Source organism: Siphateles boraxobius, unplaced genomic scaffold (genome assembly GCF_051911475.1).
Source record: "Siphateles boraxobius isolate OS27281-9 unplaced genomic scaffold, OSU_SipBor_1 26, whole genome shotgun sequence".
Classification (NCBI taxonomy): Eukaryota; Metazoa; Chordata; class Actinopteri; order Cypriniformes; family Leuciscidae; genus Siphateles; species Siphateles boraxobius.
The window spans coordinates 6,794,748-6,820,601 of NW_027508876.1; the positions used below are offsets into that span (position 1 = coordinate 6,794,748).

The 25,854-nt window shown below is 38.0% G+C and overlaps 1 protein-coding gene across 4 annotated transcripts in view; it reads left to right on the forward strand.

The window, feature by feature from the left end:
* The window catches only part of kmt2ca (lysine (K)-specific methyltransferase 2Ca), a 164,280-nt gene that overhangs the window by 22,617 nt on the left and 115,809 nt on the right, over positions 1–25,854 (forward strand). For all 4 annotated transcript variants that reach the window (XM_077244240.1, XM_077244241.1, XM_077244243.1 and 1 more), the window contains exons 2-3: positions 4,002–4,172; positions 14,927–15,024. In XM_077244240.1, coding sequence (XP_077100355.1) covers positions 4,003–4,172; positions 14,927–15,024 — 268 coding nt within the window. In that variant the 5' untranslated portion in view covers position 4,002. The remainder of the gene's footprint in view (positions 1–4,001; positions 4,173–14,926; positions 15,025–25,854) is intronic.

Below are 25,854 nucleotides of genomic sequence, written 5' to 3' on the forward strand. Positions count from 1 at the left end.
TTCTATTAGTTTCTATAGTTTCTTTTACCGTTTTTTGTTTTGTTTAACAATTTTTTTAGACAACTGTTAAACAGAGACAGTAAACTAATGAAGGCTTTGGTGTTCTCCGTGCTTTTAAAATATATGTCCTGCTTCCTACACTGAAAAATTACTCTCATCTAGCAGCTCCCTAACATACACTGTAGTATCCGGATAACACCCTAGCAGCGTGACAGTGGGTTTTGCATGGCCAAGCGCCACACTTATTTTACCTGTGTGGCTGAGTTTTCCTGATTAACACTTGCACTGTTTTAAGTAATGTTTTGTTCCACTGCAGCCGGACCAAAGTTAAGTCAGTCATGTTTTCCCTATGATCTGCTGCTCCTGGACACAGTTATTTTTCACAAGTGTTGTCTTTAAAAGAACCAGAGATCAGAACTCTTTCAGTGACCCAAAAGTGAATGGAGTCAAAAAATTCCCACTTCTGATTGGTCTTTTTTTTTCTTGAGTGTGAATATGTATTTTTTGTTCACTGTAGTCCCAGTTTTTAATCACACACACTTGATTGGAAGCCAGTCAAGTGTATTGTTATATAATAGCTACTTCTTGACTTAAAGGGATAGTTCACCCAAAAATTAAAATTCTGTCATCATTTACTTACCCTCAAGTTATCAAGTTACAAAAGAAGATAACTTGAAGAATGTGGGTAACAAACAGTTGATGGGCCCCATTGTCTTCCGTAGTAAAATGGAAAAAAAATATGGGGCCCATCAACTGTTTGGTTACGAAATTCTTCAAGATATCTTCTTTTGTGTTCAGCAGAAGAAAGACATTCATACATGTTTGGAACAACTTGAGGGCGAGTAAATTATGATAGAATTTAAGTTTTAGGGTGAACCATCCCTTGAACATTATTCAATATTCGTATTATACAAGAGTGCATTTTTTTTTCTTTCAACTCTCAAGCCTTCATTTAGTGGAAAACTGAATAAATGTTTTAGTGTCTCTTTTCTCTGACAGGGGTTTTTGCTGTGTGTGTTTCTGTGCTGGTCCCTTGGCTAGTTTAGGCCTGTCGTGGACAGCTGACTCTCAAAGCTTTTCATATTCTTCAAATTCTGAGCAGTGGTTAGTTCACAGAAGTGACAGAAATGAATTAAGGAGTGATATTTGCCCTCCTAAATTGATTCCCAGAGGGATTATTTACCTTTGCAAGAGCATTTTTGTATGTAGGCCTATCATCTTTTAGGTGAAATTCTTACATTTTAATGCATTTAATTAGAATGAGACTACAGGGTGTTACCCATCGAATTAAATGAGCATCAACAATTCTCAAGCGTTCGTTTGATGGAAAACTGAATAAATATGTTTAAAATGTCTCTGTTCTCTGAATGGTGTAGCATTAGATTTGTAAAAGTGGTTAGAAATGTTCAGTATGTGAAAATAAAGGGATGCTGGAGTGCTTTGCATGACAAATTTAAATCGAACAGATCTGAGACACTGAAACGCTATATCATGAGTGTATGTAGTAGAACACAGGCAGCATAGTGCATCACATGCAGACTATATATTTCACACAAGGCCATATATTTTTTTAAATAAATGAATTGTGTAGCCCTGCAATGTAGCTTTAAGTTTAAATATTTATCTGGCAAATGCCGACACATAAACCGTTGAATGAGTTCCGTTCTTTGGGTTTGCCGCCTGGCTGTTGCAGTCAGGTAAAGAAGTGACCCTGTGATGCTGGCAGTAAAAGCAGCATTCAAATAAGCAGCGGGACAGGCCTCTCTGCTGCGTGCAGGGGTTTTCCTCTCCCCATTTCCTCCACTGTCCTCAGCATGACTGTGCTGAATAAAATCTCTAAATTAATTTGAGCTGTTCTCCACAGAGAGCGGCGGCGTCACACTGAGTAGCAGATCTCCCCAGTGTTCATCCACACACAGCTGTGCTCATGCTCATCAACTATGAGTCAACAGCACTGCTCTCTTCTCCTCACATTCACCTCTCAGCGCTGGAGTGAACAGTGCACTGAGGCACAGAGCTGGGAGTCATGCCAGGAAATAACATGCAGTGGTAGAAATGTGTCAGCCGGTAACGATTTTGCTGTATCATTTGTACCGGAGTAGATACATGAATGGTCTTATAACGTGAGGCATGACAGAACATGTCCGAGCGGGATGATTCCCAAACAAATCAAGACTTTTTTTTTTTTTTTTTTTTTTAAAGAAAGCTTAGTATATTAACGTCCAAAAACAATTCACACATCTGTCATCTATCCGTTTCATATGCAGAGACAACTGTAAATAAGTGATTTGTATGGTTGATTTCCCCAAAAAGTTAAAAAAAGAAACTTTTCAGAGCTATAAAACATTGTTTGTTTGAGCTTTCTGTCCAGCCTGACATGTCAACTTTGACTCAAACAGTGACAACCAATGGGAGATGGCGGAGGTTTTGGGAAACTTGTTTGGAAACAGTCATTATTGTAGCATCTTTGCTGTCGCGGAGCAACAGTATGCTAACATACATTAATTTTCTTCAATCGGAATGAATCCAATCTAATCGGTTTGTGAGAACCCTAAATGTTGTAATCCAATTCACATATTCATTGCATGCAGATTACATATATTCCAAACAAAACTTAAACGCAGGCGCACATTGTGCACTGCCCCATTCAGCGCGTTCAGAACTGGGGTGTCCCCTTCGGTCCGTTCTGTGCGGACATCATTGTCAATACAAGGATAGGTACTGTAACTATGATGCAGGCTCTTTGGTTCATTTACATAACCATTGAATATTAATGAGGGCCAACGTTCATTGATTGTATATTTGCTTATTTCCATGAATCCCAGTTCTGTTTGTCTGTTCCACTACTGGTGAAATTTAATGAATGGAGTAGATTGTGAACAGTTAAAAAAAAACATTTGTTTTGCTGTTTAATCTCAGAGCTGTCTGTATTTCTTGATGCAGCGGCCCAGTGCATCTTTTTACCCAGGATGCTGTGTGGTTCTCATCTCTTCTTCTTTTTTCTTTTTTCTGAAGTTTGATTTTTGTTATCACAAAGCTGTGTAAAATGTATAATGTTGTTTACTTTGTCTAAAATAATGAAATTCTTTTAAATGGAATCTACTTTTTTAAATAAAAAAAACTAAGCTTTGTAAACCGCATCTGTGACTTGCTGCTATTTACTGCACACAATAATGTCAACTTGATCCTCAGTTTGAAAAACATGCAAACGTCTTGTTTAATGTAAAGCACTTCCAATGGAAGTCTGTGGGACATGTCTGTCTGAGGAATTAAAAGCAGAAATGTCAATCTTGTATTTTTGTTAGTGTTATATTTGTAGTATTACTTGAATTCTCCTTTTTTTGTGTGTGTGTAATTTTAAAGTGTAAAGGCACAAACGTAAAGGTGACACGTTACTGATATAATAGGCTCTATGCACGATCGCTTCTGCGTTTTGTCTCAGCCCGCCCAGTTACATCCTGTGCTGCGTCAGAAGCCGGGTTTGCCTTAGGTGGAGATAATGGCAAATTACACTTGCTGTTTACAAAAACTTCCTGCGGTTGACGTGAATGATGTTAACAACACTGTGAGGCAGTTAGCTGTCACACATAAGAGTAAGAAAGAGAAGGGCTTTAAATTATATATTTCGACCTACATCGACAACTTTGAGGGTGAGTATTCTCTCATATCGTGCGAAATCCGACTAGCGAATCAGTTTCTAAAATCGTTGTCTCCGTTTATGAGAAAATGAATTTTATTAAAGTTGTGCCGCTATACACTTCGCGCTATGCGGAAGTAAAGACGCTGGCTGAGATCCTACCGGAAATACGTCAGCAGCGTTCGTGCATAGAGCGTATTCCTTTTGTTGGAGTTTGCTGACGGTAAACAGCAATAGTTTACAAATGTTTAAGAAATGACCAGATTTACTTAATTAATTTTTTATTTACTTATTTATTTTATGCACGTCACACCCAAGTATACTAACACATGTAATGTATGGACGTGTTTTTGTCTTTGTACAGAATGTCATCAGAGGATAAGAGTCTGGATCCCTCTGAGCAAGGACCATCTCCTCCCCTGAGCAGTGCTGGGGCCACGCCCTCAGGGAGCCCGGCCCCCTCAGATAGACGCCCACGGGGCCGGCCACGCAAGGATGCTAACTCTGTCACACCCACATCCAAGTCCAAAAGAAAGTAAGAGCATGTCCTGTTCCCATGCAAAGGTGTCTGCATATGATGACACACATGGAGCTGACCTTGTGTCTGCTTTGCATTTTCCTCTGTGTTGTTTAAAGCAGGAAATGAGAATATTATAACTTGACAAATCGCTGACAAGTTTATTATATTGAAGGGCTTGATGAATGAAACCATTGGCACTTAGACAATTTTCTGGTTTATTAGTCATATGTTATTTATTACGTTGTCATAGTGATATTCCACTGATTGGCAGAACTGAAGGTTATCATTTACCCAGAAATTAGATCGAATCAATAAGTCTAACACCAGGAACGATCATGATATTTATGGGGATTTATGAGGCTAGTTAGTTCTATCATGTGATTATGATGACCTGATTATTTTTCCTGCCCCCTGCCCTCCACCCTCCCCCTTTTTAGTATTAAAGTATTAGCCAGTTTTCCAGCTTATCACCTAAAATCCCTTATGCCTTATTTAAACAATGCATTATTACTTTGAATTATTTAATCGCTTTCTATTAAGAAACCTTCTGGATAAATCATGTGATTAGGGTCAGATGTATGTTAAGGCTCGGGGAATGTGTTTGTTAACAATGTACAATTTGGAGAAAAATAATTCTGATAAAAATGGCATTTGCGATTTAGACTTGCTGTGCTTGTTTGTATGGCTGTAATATATGGCCCACATGTAAAAATCATTATGGCCATTATAGCAATAATAATAGCTATTATTATTATTATTATAAAATAAAAAGAGAATTATTAAACACAAAATGAATTGCTATTTTATTAAAATATAGTATTGTACTAATCAATAACAGTATTTAATAAAAATGTTATAATAATTTTACATTTCAACTGTAAGATTACAATACTAATATTTATGGTTGTCTTTATTTTTATTTTCAAACGTTTATTTTGATAAAAAACCGCAGGACACCCTTAAAGGTTCTCCCTCATTTCTAGAATGGAAAGATGGTTGGTGCATGTTGCGTTCCCAAATGCAAAGCGACTCAAACTCGGAGCAGACGCAGAGATGAGTTCATGAGGAGCAGTATTTACTGTGAACCAAGCCGGGCTGAGATGCTTCTAAAACATTTAATTAAATCACAGCCTTTGCAACTGATAGTCACAATTTAGCCATATCGTGATTTTGGTTTTATTTCGATGAATCGTGCCCTACCAGTATGTATGCGTGTCTTTGTGTGTGTCTGTGTGTGTTTTAAGAGTGCTGTGTTCTGGTATTCTGTATTCTGCTGCACCTGAGAGAGGCTTTCAAGTATGTCGATGTGCATTAGTGTGGAAGAGCTCTGTGAGGCACACGAGGAGATGCTGCTCAGAAGGACGACATTTTCTTTTTGCCAAGTTGATTTTGGCTCCAACGTATATCTGCTCTTTCAAAGCATGGGGTGTACGAAAGGGAAAATATTAGACTGGCTGTAATTCTGAATGACACCGTCTACACCGGACGTGAGCGATGATTAAAAGAACGACTGTTTTGTCATTATAATCAAAAGAGGCGTTTCAGTCTACACTGAAAGGGGCCGACGTGGTGCATCATCAGTTCATGGACGCCCTGTTCTTTTTCTGATGTTCTGCACAGCTAATCTGCCATTTTATTTTCTCTGGTTTTCTCTAAAAACTCAATAGTTCACCCAAAATCATCACTGCAAAAAACTATCTGAATTTCTTGCTTCTGCGCTGCACAAAAGTAGAAAATTCGAAGGCCGTTTTCCAGGCAGTTGCAAAAAGGACACAAAAGCGACACGTCATAAAAGTGCTGTGAGCCCAAGTCTTCTGAAGCCATATAATAGCTTTCTGTGAGAAACATAGGACTCCATAGGAGTTACATTTTTGGGATTTAAATTGAATTTAAACCTTGTTTACTTTGTAGAGTTTTTTCTATGGAGTTCAAGTACAGTACATGGTCATGCTGACACCGTGGAGATGACTATCATCAAAGTATTTCATTCTTTAACAACCTCTCATAAAGCGCAGGTTCACACAGCATGTTGCTGAACCAGGCGAATGCTGTTTATTACGTGCTGCTAATAATGCCATGAGCATTATAATTCTCTTATAATCTTAAAATACATAAAGCTTTCATTTCTTTAGGAGTCATTTAGCTGGTGTTTGGTGAGTTTAAGCCTGTGATGGGAATACGGGGCCTCCACTATGAGATCAAGTGTTGGCCGTCAAATAAACAGTGCAGATGTAGGGCAGATTACTGAGGTACCTGATACTGCAGGTACAGTCCTCTGTGGACCTACACGCCGTGTTCACACCATGAATGTTGTGTCTCGATGCACAAACCTCACTCAATTGAGATCTCGGTTTCAAAGTGATAGTACAATGGTCTGAACTGGCTGAAAGGAAAGGCTTTCAGTTAAAGGGGAAGTGTCTGTATTCGGCAGCATAGCAACATGACTGGTTTCAAAATTAACTGCTTTTATAGAAGTTTCCCTAAAACACTTTCCCTGTCTGGCTGATGGGTATATATAAAGGTCATGTGAGCTATTTGTTTTACAATACTACTTGAGTTGTCCCTACTTCATATTTTCTTTTGAAGGTTGATTCCTGAGAAATATGTAAACACAACAACTCAGTGTGTATGTATATATTTAGACTTGATAGCTGAACTTGCAGTTGGATGCTTGATTTTGAAGATCTGTCGGTGACTCATTGGTTTACCACTAAGAGCTTGTCTGACCACCACAGTCTGTTCACTCACATGTTGAAGTGGTTCTTTGCCAGAATGTCAAACTTAAGGCTATTCTGAATGTTATATTTGTGTTTTGATGTATCAAATAAAAAGATGAATATACATAGATAGAAGTTGGTTGGTTGATTTATGGAGTTGCTATTGAAATGATAGATGAAATGCCTGGCTTCCTGTATTAAAAAACAACAACATTTTTCATGATTGAAAATTAAGAATACTGTTGATTTACTTTTTAGGCATGTTTTCCATAATATTTCAACTTCTTTTTTGTGGAACTGACTTCTGTTATTATTATGTCTCCAGCCATATTAAATCTAGTTTATAGCTGGATATGATTGTAGATCCTGTTAACGTTTTAAAAGCTGTTGACATCTAAGATTTGATTTTGGATTTGTTCTTGTCTTTCAATTCAAAACACTTGCCTCCGATTTATTTCTAATTCAGGTCCAGACAGAGTCGGCAGACTTCCTTTGCATTTTCTGCGCTGGTTTGGATTAAAACTGTAGGGGATTCTGTGGAATGTTTTTAAAATCATACAAAGTGTTCAACATATTTGATAAAAAACAAAAAAACAAAAACAAGGATGTATAGAAGTTTAGAATGATGGGTGTTAAAATTCTGGGGGATTCTTTCTGGGGATTTCTCTGGGCACAGATTCTGTGTGGGCCTACTTAAAGTGACTTTAGCCTGTTGCTGACATCACTTCCTGCATGATTACCCGGGTGTTGACTGTTATACCATGAATGTAAGGATTAAGAATTAGTTTTTTTTCCTCCAAGCTTTTAACACGATTATTTCAAAACATTTTCAAACCAGCACCAAACATTTAGTAGGTTTTTGTTACCTTCTCAGACAAAAAAAACTTCTCTCTTTTTTTTTTAATGCTAGACACTTAAGTCAATAAATATGCACTGTGTAAACATGTGTGCTGGGTGAGGAAATGGTTAAAGTGTCAGTGAAGAGAGAGTAGTGCTGTTATGCAGGGGGTGTGCCGCGTTTCAGCCAGTCAGTCCGGCCCGGGTTTTAGGCTCCGCCTTCCTAAGCTGGAACTACTTGCACTGTAAGCTTTTTCCCCCTCTCTGCTTCCCTTTTGCTCTCTCTTTCTGGCACTCTCTCACTCTTTCTCGTACACTCTCTCATGCTTTTTTCTTGCTGTCTACCAGTGTGCCGTGACTGTGGCCAGGAGTTGTTGGGGGAAGGAACATCTAAATTGATAATCACACAATTTTGACTTTCAATTAATGTACATCAAATGTACATGTTGTTGCATTACATTTGTGTGTTATTGAAATCTGGATCATAGAGTGGGGTCCAAAAGTCTGAACCAATAGAATGAACACTTCTATTTTGCAGTTTTCTAGCTTAATATTTATTATTATTATTATTTTTATTATTATCAGCATAATTTGAGCAAAAAGTTTATTTGAAAAAAGTCTGTTTGAGAATTTCCTAGTAGTTGGAAAGTGTGTGCTTCTGTGGTAGCAACGTAATCTGACCTTTTGTTCAAAGGAGTTCAAATGGTCAATGGTCAAATTTGCTTACCTTTTACTGGTGACCTAGAAATGCTGAATCTAAAGGACTTCTTTATTTTATGTCCATTTTATTTGTTGTATTATTTTTTAAGGGCAGTTAAATTTAACAAACATGACAGTAAAGAAATATATAATGTTTCTTAAGCTTTTCAAATCAGCGTATTAGAATGATATGAAGGATCATGAGACACTGAAGACTGGAGTAATGATGCTGAAAATTCAACTTGGCATCACAGGAATACATTACATTTTAAAATATATTTATATAGAAAATAGTTATTTCAAAGTGTAATATTATTTCACAATAAATAAATGTAGTCTGTTTGAGCATAAGAGACTTCTTTCAAAAGCTTTAAAAAAATCCTTATAGATCCGAAATCTTTGAACTGATTTCATTAACTTTCATTTCAACGATTTATGTGTGTATAGCCAATAAGGAAGGTGTTATTTGATATTATTTTTGAACATAGTTTACTCAAACTGTATTCCTTTCAATTCCTGACAATCTGTTTTTGGGTCCCGTGTTTTATATATTGCCGAGCTCTATAAATGCCCTGAGCACGATCCCTCCGGGAGCGTCCTGACCCTCTGTGCACCTCAGCAATGCTTAACGGCTGTTTATTTATCTTCAGGTTACTCATTACCCCAAATCCCATCACTTGTTTACCTTGTTACCCCTGATGGTAAAGTACACGTAAAATCCATTTAGTATGACCCTGCTCTCAAATCTCCAAAGGCCTTCATTTGATGTATTATGCAGTTCTTTCTTTATGTGAGTGATGTTAACTTCTTATTCTTGCTTTGATTTCATGAGGGCTGATTATTTTATTAAAAGACATATATGTAAAGGAAAAAGAGATCAGACCCTTTGATGGTTTTAAATGTAGGCCTACTCGGCAGCAAAGGATACGTGATCTTTAGCATTCACTTGCCCTACGCTGGTTACACAATACACTGCGTATGCCCTTTCCATGTGTACATGCAAAGTAATCTTATAGCCTAAAGCTAAAATAAAACATCTATTTTCGATAAGCACTTGGATTTGCAATTATTGCAGCTTTGCTATCAATTTCTAACTGTGGAGCTGAAGCTTTTTTTCTGTATGCCCATAGATTTTCACACATCTGTAGAAGTTTGCCATCAATTTATGTTAAAGATTAAAACACTGGATAGTGGCTGTTCCAAAAGTAGATATTCTATACATTCATTTGATTAGGTTCACCGTGATTTTTCCAAGTAAGAAATGTTTCTGGATCAACATATTTAGTTGATTCTGGAACAACATTCCTGTCAGAAAATTTAGTCCTATCCCTAGCCTTAAATCTAGCTGTACCAATAACTTGCCTAAAATCAGAGGGAAATGATGGAATGGTTAATAACACTGATGTAGAAGTAAAACATAAACTAAATGTGTCCCTCAAATCTTATTCTGTCAAAGATGTTGACCCAGCCAGGAACATGTTGTACTTTGGGGAATCACGTTCACTGTCTGACTAGCAGAAGAAAAAAAAACATTCACACAGAAAATGTCAGTTCGCTTTACAGAAACCAAAGCGATTCGGAAATATGCGTTGACTTTGTTTGTAATACACTCTTAGGTTTATTCTGCATCATCTTGTATGCACATTTCTATTGGGTTTTTACGTAGGCTACATAACATAATATTTTAAAATATACTCTTACAATCTACTTTTTTTTGCATCAAAGCCTGACATTCACTGGTTAACCAGCATTTCGCTCTGGTGTTAAAGGCTAAATGGCATTGGGGAAGTTGGCTAGCCTTCAGTTGTTGTGTCACTGGGCAAGATATCGCATGTAATGTGAATCTTTTGAGAAACACATTATAGAGGAGGGGGTTGTTGACCTGGATTAAACCTGTCTTAAGCACAGCACAATAGCCTGCATTTTCAATGATGTAGGTCATTGATCAGAGCGCTGGGCGCCAGGCTAGCAGGCAGCAGCAGTATCTGTCTCAATCCGGAAACCTTAGCCTGGAAATGTGATGCCTATTATTCTACCCATGCTGCATTGTGCCTGGGGAGATCAGTAGTTTGCAAGTCCCAGTTATTTGGGTTTCATCCAGTGTTTTAAGATCTTTGGACTGATGTTTTTAATAGCTATATGTAGTAAACTCGTTTCGCATTTAATGTTTTTTAGACGGCCACATTCAGTGTAAAGTTTGTTGACTTGTCTTCTATATGTTGAAAGTTGTATGTGTAAGAAGCTTAGTGCTCTGAGAATCACAGGATAATTTAAGTTTTCCAGATGCTAACCAGCGCATGTTTGCCCTTGCATGGACTTTAAATTATCCACAAAAAACAAACAAACTCAAAAACATTTGAAAGGTCTTTTTTATTTTGAACACATAATTGTAAATTTGAAAGACATTTACATGGACCCTAATAATTTTAATATAATTGGTCAGAATAAAAGTCACATTTAACCACGTCAATCGTAATTAATTTGTCAAATAATCCAATTAAAATGTATAAGGGGTGATATAAACCTTTTCTAATCTGATCGGGAGGACATGTAAACACTTGATCGGATTGTAACCCAAAACTGGAAAGTACAGTGCATGTGCAATGATGTAGAAATGTGGTAATGACATGGCACATGGAACGAGCTGTTGTTGTTGAATAAAGACTCATAAATGACTGTTGTGTCATTCTAAAATTCTCCTTCCACTCATTGTATGTGAAGTGGAGCAGGATAATGTCCTACCAGTCCTTGTTTCAGACTCTTATCAACAGACGCCTTGTTTTAGGCACGGGAAGGGACAATTTTACTGCTCGATAAATATAAGCACGGCACAAAGCTTCACGTTCTAGTCGTTTCCAAAATTAGGACCCGAAATGGATAAATAATAATATTGACTTTCATAGTATGGGGGAAAAAAATACCATGGAAGTCAATATTTATTGAGATCAACTGTTTGGTTACCAACATCCTTCAACATCCTATCTTCTTTTTTGTTCAGCAGAAGAAAGAAATTCATACAGGTTTGAAACAGATTGAGAGTGAGTAAATGATGACAGAATTTTCATTTTTGGGTGAACTAATGATATTGTCTGTTTCAACAAATGGTCAATTGAAAAGAGGTGCTTAAGCTTCAAACCTCAGGAAGTTAAAATTTGCAAGTTTAAAAAATGAAAATTCTGTTTCACCCACGCTCATGTTGTTCCAAACCCATAAGACTTTATAGTTCAAAACACAAATGAAGATTTTTTATTTTCTAATCATTTTGTGTCCATCCATTACAATTTCCAGCCTAAAAGTTCATACATACATTGTAAAGTAATCCATATAAATCAAGCTTTTTAATCCAAGTCTTCTGAAGATAAACATTTGCTTCATTTCATGAACAGATTTAATTTAGATTTTATTAGACTATAAACATTGTTCAGCGCACATAGATAGATCTGATTAAATGTGATAAATAGCTAAAATGTACTTGCTTGACTCACAAGAAAAACCCTCACTTGAAGCAAACACGTTTAAGCTTCCCATATTTGATTAGCTGTATGTGCGTTGATGTTTATATGTGAATAAAAGAATAACATTCATGAATCCTCTCATGTGTAGAGATAGTGTAGACAACAGAACCAATGTGCAGTGTAGTTTGCAGTGTGAGCTTGTGCTAAAATGTAGTGATTGACGGCTTCACTGATTATAAAGGCAGAGGTTTTTGCCTACTTTCTGTATATAATACATTCACAATTTGACAAAAATAATATTTTTTTCATTTTTCAGGTCCTAAGTTTGCATTTAAATGTGGTTGTGAATAAATTATAATGCTCTGTGTAAGTCATTGATGAAATTGCAATGATTGACATAGTTATAGCCATAGCAACATTTTTGCATCTTGTGGCTATAAACAAGAGACATGGATGCAACAGTGTATCCCATTTATTGTTCACTTTTTGGTTTTCACCCATTTGGGGTACAGAGGCAGTTGTGGCCTAATGGTTAGCGATTTGGACTTGTAACCCGAAGGTTGCAGGTTTGAGTCTCAGTTCTGGCAGGAAATGTAGGTGTGGGGAGTGAATAAACAGCAATCTCTTCCACTCTCATTACCCACAACTTAGGTGCACATAACCCCCAAACAGTTTTGCATTTTCACTGGCCACAATTTTGACATTGACATCATGGGGGGAAAACTTTCATATATATATATATATTTTTTTTTTTTTTTTAAATATTATCTCATAATTTGGCAGCATGTATATTTGGCTGTTGTCACTTCCTGACACACGGATCTATTTTACTGTTATACATGCGTTTTCTTTCTCAACGGTTTACGCTCACTTACGTACATGCTCACCAAGACCGTCATTTTGACATTATTTTGTGTATATTTAACTGTTCAAGTGCAATAAGCAATGAAAAAAACGATTTAGTACTAAGAGACGGCTTTATGTGCACGCACTTTGGGTTCGCCAAAATTCAAGCCCTGTAACACCAACAATATTCATCCTGAGCAAATGAAACTAGTGAGTGAGAGGAGTTGGGTTTGTGTGTCAACTTGCTGTCGGAGAGATGAGAGAGCGAGAAAGCACAGCTGGTATCGTGTTCTGCGGGAAAATAGTAAGCTACTGGAAGAGTTTCAGATATTTCAGTATCTATGTATCGAAAAATCTATATATTTTTTTATAACACCACATTGCACTATTATTTCAGATTCTTTCAGACTACAATTGAAAAATGTATATATAAAATTCAACCCGCCAAAGTGGGTAGTAGGAGTGACTGCGTTAGACGACACTGCTAAAATCCAACCATATTTGGCGGGTGTTAATGTATAGCCCTGATAGTCACAATTAAAATATCAAGTGAAATAATTGACAGTTATGTTTTTTGTCATATTTGTGCAGCCCTACCTGCACCCCTTCATGAAGTGCAATCCATCAGCAGGGTGGATTATTGTAATGGACTCCTCTGGCCTTCCCAAAAAGAGCATAAAACAGTTGCAGCTCATACAGAACGCTGCTGCCAGGATTCTGAGCAGAACCAGAAAATATGAACATCACACCAGTCCTCAGGTCTTTACACTGGCTCCCAGTTACATTTAGGATTGTTTTTAAAGTATTATTACTGGTGTATTGGTGTATACTGGTGTATTAATCATAATACACCAGTGAATCATGATTAATACTGGTGTGTGAATCATGATTAATAGTGGTGTATAAATCATTCAATGGCTTAGGACCTCAATACATTGCATATATGCTCACTGAATATAAACCTAGCTTCCAAGAAGAGATCAGATGTGCTCCTACAGTAGTCACATTCAAATCCAGACTCAAAACACATCTGTTTAGCTGTGCATTTACTGAATGAGCACTGTGCCACTGTTCGTCCGACTTTTTGTACTGTATTTTCTTTTCTTTTTTATTCTAAACTGTTTTAATTATTCTTAGTTCTTTTGATTATTTTAATTTCTTCTATGTAAACCACTTTGAATTACCATTGTGTATGAAATGTGCTATATAAATAAACTCGCCTTGTGTGGCCTTGCAATGGGTATAGTCCTAGTCAATTCAAGGAACTCATGTTACTTATATAAATGTGTTATAAGTTGATTCGCTTAAACAGACACAGTGACAACAAGAGTGTCATGATGACAGCAACATGGCTCTGGTGTGTAAAACTTGCAAGTGCTGTGTTTTTTCTTCTGGAAATGCAAATCTATAGAATATAAATCTATGGAATATTTGTTATAGTATACAAAACATGATCACAGTTTCTGCTAGCCTATATGTATTTCATTAAACGTGAAGTGAATTTGACATCTACTGTAAAAAGTAGGCTGCACACATTGAACAGACGTCAGTTAACCAAATAAATAATGTATCTGCTCAAAACCTGTCTAAAAGGGCTTCTCAAAAGAGCTTGTATGTTTAGTGTGCTGTGTGTAGAGTTTTGTTTTTGCTCACCTCTTGATCGTGTCTGTTGTAGGGAACTAGATTTTGTAACCATAGTGACGAGCAGCCGAGCATTTGCTGCAGGCCATACTGAGCCTCCATTGGCTGTTACACGCGTGTTGACATGTTGGTTGCGGGTGGGGGAAGGGTGGAGACTCACACATTGACCCACACTGTCATGAAGATCTCTAGCCAATATATCAGCACTCATCCTGTGAGTAAAATAGTTTTCGTAGCACCCAGTGCCAGGCAGCCTCTGACTTTTTGAAATAGAAGCGTTTGTTTGAAAATTATGTAATTGAAAAAGGAAACACTGCTCAAACTCACTGCGAAATGCTGCACGTTTACATAAAAAGCATGCAACTGACGACTTGCCATGTCTGCCATGCTTTTGGTTTCTGCCCTGCACTGTGATGTAAAAAACAGTTCAGTGGTTTGTTTATGGTGGATATGGTTAAGATCGTTAGTACACAATAAGACAATAAATACTGTATTGAGCACTTTGTGTGTGTGTGTTTGTAGAACAATGTGGCCCTGCTGTTGTAGAATATTCACAATATTATTTTTATTGCAGGTTTCATGGTCGAGGTTGTGCACAGGCCGATGATGAGGACAGTATGGACGCCTCTGATGTCACACCAACTCCAGATATTGACATCACACCAGAGATGGGTGAGGGTTTTGTTTAAAGAAAGTTTTGTATTGTTTTTATCATTATGATTTTAACTAAATCAATTGTTTAAGTTCACAAGCCATAAAAATTAATTGACCATGCAACAAAAACATTTTCTGATAAGAGAGAGTGCCCTGTTAACTTGTCTGAACCCCTCACATAATTCCTGGGCTATCTTTACTGTTGAGCCCTGAATGAGATAAAATTATAATACAAAGAAATCATAGACAACACATTGTCCTATTTTCTTCCCTGCATGACCAGTGTTCTCCAGTTTACAAACAAATGACTCGTTCTAAAAAAAACTTACAAATCGGTCTTGAAATCATGAGTTATCAGTTTGTGTAAATCAAGCTTTTGTGAGACTTAAGTCATATAGTATACAATATAGTAGTGTTGTCAAAAGTATCGACTTCGGTACCAAGTCGGTACTAAAAATTTAAAAATGTGACGATACCGGCATTTCCCTCTAGAATTTTGAGCGCTGTTGAACGGATTCTTAAACACCTCTGATTGGCCATTGTGTTGACACATGTATGTCTGTGATTGGCTAATCTGTGATCAACCCTTCAAAAACATGTTGTCTTTGATGCTCTTCATCGAGCGCTTACACATATACACACGGGAGCGTTTGAAAGCGGAGTCTGTCAGCGATATATTAGGGATCTGCTGATAGACCCCTGCTTTTAAATGCTCCTGTGTATCTGTAGTAAGCGCTCGATGAAGAGCGCCAAAGATGTCATTGTTGATCAACTTAGCCAATCACAGACATATATGTTGAGCGCGTCAACACAATGGCCTATCACAGAGCTATATATTGACGCGTCAACACAATGGCCAATCAGAGGTGTTTAAAAAGCCGTTCAATAGCGCTCAAAATGCTAAAGGGAAATGCTTGGTTCCGAAGTCGGTACCTTTTGAAAACTCTATAATATAGTATACTGTAGTATAGTAAGTGTGCACTATACTTCATAAATAGTGTCTTGTGGAAATTCACAGTTGTGTGTTTTGGTGTGAGGTGGATTGTGTGTAACTTTATAGATGTGTAATAATTAGGCATATCCCATCCCCCTCCTGCCTTTTTGCACTTTTCAGTTATATTCTGAGGTGTTAGTCAGTGATATATCAGATGATTTACTCATTTACAAAAATGCTGTTAACATCTTCATTTCATTTAGTAAACTGGAACTTTTTATTCTTGGCACTTCAGTTGTCACTGGTGCAATTTTTTCACAAATGTGTTCTGGTAACCAGTAATGGCGTCTTATCTTCTGATCTTACCCACATCCTGGAAGACTGCTGTAGACTTTCATGCTGAGAGAGTTGTTATCCCACCCAGGGCTAAAGGCATTATAGGACATGATATTTCTTTTCTGGGTGTCAGTGTGTCCAAACATGTAGTAACTACTTAGTCTTGCAAGCTGGACTTTTAACTATTGACATAAAGTCTGGTCCACTGACTGACATGTAAATTGCCCAATCACAGTTCTTTTTTTTTCTTTCTGAACATTATATAGTCATTACAAAAAGGTAGATTTCACATTAACTTTATTTTGGTCCACATGATGCATATATTCCCAAAATTAGTTACATTATGTAGAGTTTTCATCAAGTTTCCTTATTTTACTTTTTTAACATTTTGTAAATGTATTTGAGTTTATGGGCTTCAAATTGGATCTTGCCATTTGGAGAAAGCTCTGGTCAGTTTTATTTGCAATGTGCTTTAGGCAGTCTGTGAATGATACATTTTTGCGTTTTCTAAGGCTGCTGTTTTTGCAGTATCTATCTTCTTGATTTTCTTCAGTTCAATCATGTGTGACATCACATTAGTGTTTGCTGGTCTTCCTGCTCTAATATGAGGGTGGTCTTAACCCTTAACAACCTCAGAGGACTCTATCATGATCATGCCAGCGTTTTTTTTTTCTACGAAACCTTCTTGAGAACATTCATTTCCTGCTAGTCATTACACTGCAAGTGTCTGTGCTCTGGGCAGTTGGATTTTCTGAGGGAGATTGGGTGAACATGGTTGAATATAAATATATTTGCAGGCTTCTTTTGATTCAACTGTAAAGATGTAGTTTTGTGTCTAGGCAGTATGAAGCAGCACTAAAATAAAGATGCTGCTTACGCTTCAGTGACAGCGGCTGCAAGATATTTATTTTCTCCATTTATCAGCACTAAAAGTTCCTTAATGACAACAGAAAATAACTTCTGAGTCACTAAGTCACTACAACCCAAAAACAGTCCAAAGGGGATAAAACAGAGTTGGAATAACCCTCAGTCTCTCATACCAAATCTGTTCTTCACATTCTTCTTACTAAATGTATTTGAATTTTTTTCTAATTCCAAAGCCTTTTAAAAGCCTTCCGAAACCTTTCTAATTCCAAAGGCTGAATTTTTCTAAAGTAATCTTCTGGTATATTATACCGGGCTTCTTTCAGCACTTCCCAGAGTTCTTCTTTAAATTTAGGCTGTCTTTTATTTAATTTCTCTGTCCAGGTGATCCCATACTGCTTCTATAATATTCAGGTCTGACTCTGTGGAGGCTGTCAGTATGGGCTTTAGCACCGTGTAGTTCTAGGAACTTAGTTCTGGGAAATAGCCACTAGGGTGGTTCCCTGAGAACTAATGGTTCCCCTAGGAACGTTTTCCTGGTTGCATTACACACCGCCAGTAGGAACTTTGAAGTGACGTAACCCTCACTTGTTGTTGTGATTTTTATTTTGACGGTGTGGCGGACCTTTATTTTGACGGCGCTGAGAATGCCAGAGCCTGAGCACACAGTTCTCGCATTCTCCCTGTTCATTGGTTTACGATCTGTCTAACAGTCCTGTCTAATACGTTATTAGATGGAACTGTTATACATAACAAAAGTAGACCGTTATTAAAAGTTATTAGCGTATGCCGTGTGGTTGATGTCCAGTGTTGCTAGCTGAGCAGAAATGCATAATAATGTTTTGCTTGGTCCCCTCAAAGTTGCGTTGGATTTTCTCCTCAGCGTAAAGCTTATGAGGCCTATCTATCACTGTTTTCCATGTTCGTAGAGTTAGTTTCTGGAGTAAATGTATAGGCTATAATCTGTGTTTGCTTTTTAAAACGGCGGGTCCCACGTGCTTTCAGCCAATCAGCGTACACTAACGCCATGGATAGTTCCTATTGTGCTGGGTTAGACCCTTCTCTGAAGTAGGAGCAAAATTAGTTCCCCCAAAGGGAGTCTCTAGAACTAAAACTAAAATTGTTCCTAGTTCCTGCGGTGCAAACACGCCAAAATCTGGGTAATTCCGCCTATAGTTCTAGGAACTATGAAAAGGTTCCTCCGTGAAAAAGCAAAAGCCACTAGTGTTTTATCAGCTGTGATCAGCTGTTTTTCTCTCCAAATATGATTTCACTGCATTAGCAGTGTTCTTGAGATTGTTATCATGCTAAAAAAATAAAAACATTCCTAATCAGGTGCCCTCTAGAAGGAATGGCATGATGAATTAAAACATGTCTGTACATTTCACCATTCATGATCCCATCAATTTGGACAGTATATCCAAAAGTACTGGCAGAAATACAGCCTCAAATAGGACAGACCCTCCACCATGTTTCACTGAAGTCCGCATGCACTCATTCTTCCATCTCTCTCCTACTCTTCTATTCACAGATTGTTGACGATTGTAAATTTCAAACTTTGATTTGTCACTACATAATAATACTCCTTTTCACTGATCATTTCATTCTGATCTTTGTGATTTTTAGCATATCTAAGCACATCTAAGCCCCCATTTCTTGGCTGCTATCCTTCCATAATGACCATTCCTGATCAAGGTTCTTCGGGCTATAGAAGGGTCAACTTGGCATCCCAGTGAAGCTGCCAGATACTGAGCCAGGTCCTTGTTGGACGACTTCCGGTCTCTTAAAGAACAAACCCTAAGAAACTTCACATCAGATTTTGAAAGTTTTCTTGGCCTTCCAGTTCTTTTTTGTCCTTGACCTCTCCTGATTCTTCAAAAGTTTTTATAACAGCTTGTACACCACATCTTGAGTATCCAGTTTGTTTGCAGATTTCCCTTTGAAAGTGGCCTTGCTGATTCAAAATTTTGATTATGTCTGTCAAATTCATGGTCTTTGGCACATTGAATGAAATGCGATTAAATGTTGCTCTTATTTGCAAGCTTCCAATGAATTAAACTCATACAACACATAGAGGTCTAACGATTGATGGGAACAATCGGTTATCGGCAAATTCAAGCTGATCATTTTTCCGGGTTGCGTCCGTTGCTGGAGCGCCTGAGAAGAGTCCACTGTCATTACACAGCATGAGAGCGTCCTCTAGAGGCGAAATAAAAACTATCCCTGACGTATAGTTGTTAGTTTTGATGTGAGAGCGGGACACTTCAGATACGGATTTAAAACGCACAATAAAATGGTATACAGTGCATCACTGTACATGTTTTCATATCATTAAAGTAATTTTGTTGACTAGACTCTGCATTAGTTGAGAATGTGTTTGCTGTCGAGCCTAAGGACGCTAACATTAGTAGTATCTCAAGTGGTTAAAACAATGTGACAAAAACACACGCAGGCCCGAACCAAATGTTTAATGTCATGATTGTTATCGTCTATTTGCGTTAGTTTACTATATATCCAGCTGGTTGCTTTTATGCATTTGTTATGCAGCAAAGTTGCTTATTTAAATCTAGTGACATGAGAAAGCAAGCAGCTGGCAGAAACACATCAACAAATCCGAACCGCATCCGATTTCATTTTTTTATCGTCACTGTTATACATATTGTTATTTACATATTTTTATTTTCATTCTCATTAGATAACATCAAGCGTTCTAAAATAGAAGCAAACAAAGTGTGGGAGTACACATATAATATGCATGTATCTAATTCCAATGCAATGGCCTTTGTGTTGATATTCAAAAATGGCCATCTGTAAGCATGGCTGTTTGGATCTACATAAAATGGGAACACTACAATAAGAGTCCATCTTTAACATTAACTGAGGTTAATAAAATTATTGTGCATTGTTAATTACAACATTTACTAATACATTTTAAGTATCTGTTGTATCTCAGCATTAGTTAATGCACTATGAACTAACATATATGATCAAGGTATAATCAACATATTAATATTTTTTATATTTAAAAAGTACAGTACATTTTCATGGTTCAGTACTGTTTTTCAATTTATATAATATTTCAGCATTTATGTTATTTTTGTTTTCATTCAGGATCCATTTTAAAAAAAATTGCTGTGTTCAGGATTTTTTGTGCGGTGCTAAAACGGTGTCTCTGACCCACTGAGCTCCTGGCCACGCCCCTACTGTCGATGACGCACTGGAGCCCCTGAGCTCCTGGCCACGCCCCTACTGTCAATGACGCAATGGAGCCCCTGAGCTCCTGGCCACGCCCCTACTGTCAATGATGCACTGGAGCCCCTGAGCTCCTGGCCACGCCCCTACTGTCGATGATGCACTGGAGCCCCTGAGCTCCTGGCCACGCCCCTACTGTCGATGACGCACTGGAGTCCCTGAGCTCCTGGCCACGCCCCTACTGTCAATGACGCAATGGAGCCCCTGAGCTCCTGGCCACGCCCCTACTGTCAATGATGCACTGGAGCCCCTGAGCTCCTGGCCACGCCCCTACTGTCGATGATGCACTGGAGCCACTGAGCTCCTGGCCACGCCCCTACTGTCAATGATGCACTGGAGCCCCTGAGCTCCTGGCCACGCCCCTACTGTCAATGATGCACTGGAGCCCCTGAGCTCCTGGCCACGCCCCTACTGTTGATGATGCACTGGAGCCACTGAGCTCCTGGCCACGCCCCTACTGTCAATGACGCAATGGAGCCCCTGAGCTCCTGGCCACGCCCCTACTGTCAATGATGCACTGGAGCCCCTGAGCTCCTGGCCACGCCCCTACTGTCGATGATGCACTGGAGCCACTGAGCTCCTGGCCACGCCCCTACTGTCAATGATGCACTGGAGCCCCTGAGCTCCTGGCCACGCCCCTACTGTCAATGATGCACTGGAGCCCCTGAGCTCCTGGCCACGCCCCTACTGTTGATGATGCACTGGAGCCCCTGAGCTCCTGGCCACGCCCCTACTGTCAATGATGCGCTGGAGCCCCTGAGCTCCTGGCCACGCCCCTACTGTCAATGATGCACTGGAGCCCCTGAGCTCCTGGCCACGCCCCTACTGTTGATGATGCACTGGAGCCACTGAGCTCCTGGCCACGCCCCTACTGTGGATGATGCACTGGAGCCCCTGAGCTCCTGGCCACGCCCCTACTGTGGATGATGCACTGGAGCCCCTGAGCTCCTGGCCACGCCCCTACTGTGGATGATGCACTGGAGCCACTGAGCTCCTGGCCACGCTGACTGTGGATCACCACCAAAACCCGCCTCTGTAGGGATCATATTACACGGGATAGTTTTATAAACTTTCGTCGGAGACAACTGGGATTCACTGATAATCTGCTGTGAATGGGGCCGAACCGACGATCTTCCGCCTCGGCCTTCGTTCTCCGGTGGAGTCAGCGCTACCAGCGGACACGCTACCAGCGGACACGCCCCGAGCGTTTGAGAGCAGAATACTGCTAATTTTTTTTACGATTATGATAGCTTATTTTATTTACTTGTTGGCTTTCATTATCATTCAAATTTGGCTGAGTGGCTAACAACACATTTTTCTGTTGTGTGACAAACTCAAACACATACTTTAATTTTTACTTTACAAAGACTTTAAGTGTCACTGAATGGAAAGCCCAGGATTGTGGGATATCAAAGGCAGCGATGGATATATCTATGCTCCCTTCAAAAATCGATCAGATAAAGGTATCTCAGTTATTCTGAGCCTTCTTTTTTAGTTTTCAGCCCAGGTGTAATGGAACTTTTTCAAAGCAGTCATTTTGAAATATAAGGACAAATACAGGTGTTAGCAATGGCATTAATTAGAGTTCCATTCAATTTAGGTTTAAGAGAGCCCGTTTCCTGCTATTCCTCAAGTGTAAGGGCTGGTCACACTAAATACTTGCCACTTCAGCCTATAGCCTAGAAGCTGTTTTTTTTTTGTTTTTTTTTATAAGTTTCGTGTTTTCTTCCGAATTCTTAGTTGAATTCTTATAAAGAGACTGAGAAACAATGATATATGGTCATTTAACCATTGCTAAAATTAGAATTAGTGTTTGATCTTGACAGCCTGGACAAAATAAATTAACCGGAGAAGATTTCCACATTAAAGGTGGCGGATCCTTAGAACACACTTATGTCATTGCCATGAGCCAATGGTAGTTCAAAGGTGTTTTCGAGCTGGAGCAAACTTTTCTGGAATATTTGCTTTGGCAAACAGTTTCGAACGATTTTATTCTAAATGACGTCACACCAGTCCGTTCTTCATTTTACACTAAAATGCTTTTACAAATACAGCTGTGTATTTGTATTTTGTGTATTTGCACAGTAAATGTCTCAAACTTCTGTCATGAGCTCAGATGTCTGTGTTTTAGGTTGTAAATGGTGGGAATAAGACTCTACATAAGAGTTACTGTCAGTCTTCATGTCACACTGATATGTTTAAATCATCTTTAGTATCAAACTTTTTCTTCTTCTGTTCTTATGTCTACTGACATGAATGCTCTTTTGAACAACAGGAAAACAATGTTCTGCCTTTTCAATCACCTTTTTTACAAGTGCTGTGTGGGCAAGTCTGCCATGAGATAAGCCATTTTCCTTCCTTTTAAAGGTTAATCTAAAGGTCATGGCTCCCAGTGTAGTGGCTTTTTGTGATGCATCGTATTTGTGAATGTTTTATTTTTGTTTTTTTTCCGCATTGTTCTCCAGAGAAACAAAGTGTCAATATCCATGGGGGAGTTTAAGACAGTAAAGTTTTGTTGTTTTTTACAGAAATTAATTCTTATACTTATAATATGTGTTCAGAATCATATGAAGCAACACTACTGTTTTCAACATTGATAGCAATAATAAATGTTTCTTGTGCAGCAAAATCAGCATATTATAATGATTTCTGAAGGATCATTTGAGTATTGGTCTTTGAAAAATAAATAAAATTGCATTTAAAAATGTTACAATAGAAAACAATTATTTAAATTGTAAAAATATTTTTAGGGATGCACCGAATGTTCGGCAACCGAAATTATTCGGCCAAAAATACCAAAAAAAGCACTTTCGTCGGTGTTCGGCCGAATAAGTAAAAAGACTGGATAAATTTGACCGAACAATGAAGTTTTTGATGACGGGATCAAATAGTAACCAGCATAGAGTGAGAGGCGAGTACTTTATAAATTCAGTCAACATGCCCCCTTTGAGCAGATAACAAAAGAGAAGCTCATCTGATGCATCTGTGGCAGACGTTATACCCTTACGTGCAGCACTAAACCGTCTTTTAACCCTCTGTAGTTGACAAACGCGCCGGCTCGTTTTGGTGGATTTTTTTCACATAGCAGCATGGTCATACAGACTTAAGAAATATGAAAAAATAGACTGTTAACGTTAAATGTCTACTTGTGTCCACTTACAATCGAACGAAAAACTGTGCTTTTGTAAAATAAAGAAAATAAACAGGGTGTGCTTTCTGCCTCTCTGTCTCCGTTAACTTTTTTTCTGGAGCACGTCTCTAAACTTAAACAAAACTCAGCCAATACTAGTCACACAGGCAAAGGCAATATATCTTTATAATCATTTAATTGTCTACTTTTAAATGATTTAGTTCAAAGCGAAAACAAATATATTCTCTGTTTATGTAATCCGTATGAAAACAAAGAGATGTCAGTCGTTCTCAACTCCTTATCTGCTAATCGCCACAGAGCGCGCGCGCTATATTGAAACCCAAATGATCTGAGGCAATACATGCAAACCTGTCAACGCCCACGATAAAGTGTATGTAAACGGCAAAAGTAGGCATATGTCTAGGACAGTTATTCATTTGTTGTGGGTTCATCCACATTTGTTTTGCACTTTTCAATGCACTTTTTTAGTTACATTCTTTCAGCAGTCAGTTATAGGCCTAACATAGGCTATTCAAGAAGGGGGGCTTCAAAGATGGCCAAATAAAAATATATTTTTATTTTACTAATTTATTTATTTTAAGTTATATTGTGCTTTGTTAAAATAATATCTGCTGGAATGTAAAAAAAAATCAGTGTTAAAGGGTAAGTTCGGCGTTTTACAAGTAAAGCCCTGTTTTAAGATCGTTTCTGATGAAATTCGAACGGTTAAGATTAAAATTTGGACAAATGCTGCTGTCCCGAGAATTTTAGGTTTTTGTGTTAGCACCCCCCCCCCACCTCCACAATGGTACATTGGAACAATCATTTATATAAACCCATTAAACTTTAGTGTACAAAGACGTGAAACTCACCGAGTGGTCTGGGGTGTTCACTGATATTCTCACGCAAAACTCGCTGCAAAAGAAGCTTTCCAACAGGTTTTATCGTAGTTATTGGAAGAATGTCCGGTTGTGAGGCGTTTGGAAAAATAGGTCCACAGTTTTACAACGAATGGTAAAACACCTGTTGGAAAGCATCTTTTGCAGCGATTTTTGCGTGAGCATATCAGTGAACACCACAGACCACTTGGTGAGTTTCACGTCTTTGTAAACTAAAGTTTAATGCGTTTATATGAATGATTGTTCCAATGCACCTATGAAACCATTGTGGAGGTGGGGGGGGGTGCTAACACAAAAACCTAAAATTCTCAAGACAGCAGCATTTGTCCAAATTTTAATCTTAACCGTTCGATTTCATCAGAAACGATCTTAAAACAGGGCTTTACTTGTAAAACGCCGAACTTACACTTTAAATAAATTGTATTTTTTTTTCTCTGAAAAACAAGACAAAATAGTAAAAAAATATATTTTTACTATTTAATTAAATACAATAGTGAAAAAATTGGCAAAATAAATGAAAATGTGAAACACCACGTTCGGTATTTGGCCTTCGGCCAAGCGTTTCATTATTATTCGGCTTCGGCCAAGAATTTTCATTTCGGTGCATTCCTAAATATTTTGCAATTACTGCTGTGTAGCCTTGGCGAGCATAAGAGACCTCTTTCAAAACCTTATTAAAATATATATATATATATAATCTTATGAATCTTATAATCTTGATTGTGATATTATACATGAAAGCTAAGATTCATGCCACAGTGCTGAGTTTTGTAGATGTCTTTTAAAAACTTTCAACTAAATTTAAAGGAATAATTCACCATAAAACAATATCTTTTGATTTACTCATCTCATCTCATTGAAAATCCATGTAACTTTCTGTACTGTTCTCTTAATAGGCTGTACTGGTCTCTTTTTTCCATACAATTACATTAGGGCTTGTAGCTTTCACACTTTTACATTAATTTAAAACTTACACTATTAAAGTATAAAGAAATTGCACTACTATGATTATTTTGTTTTGTACATTTATATGTTGGGTAATAAAACCAATCAAAAATCCAATGCAATCCTTCAAGCAAACCCAGTTGAAAACTTCTGTTTTTATACATTTCCTCGTCTTCCTCATGGGTCATTGTAACTGCCATCTGGAGGCTCTTCTTGTACTGCTTTATTGTAGCATCAGCAGATGACATGTTCACAAAAACGAATGTCACTTTGCTGCAAGACAACATTCTTCACTCATACGACCGTTGCCATAAATCCAGTGGGCGTATGAAATGTTTCCAGGAAAACAAGCTTGTGTTTCTGGTTATGTAGGAACACTTGATCGATAATTATTGTTTGTATAGTTTTAAATTAGTCATTTAATAGTTTTAACTTAATCATGGTGTGTTTGTACAATCTGTAATTTACTAAATCAGGTCTTATGTCTT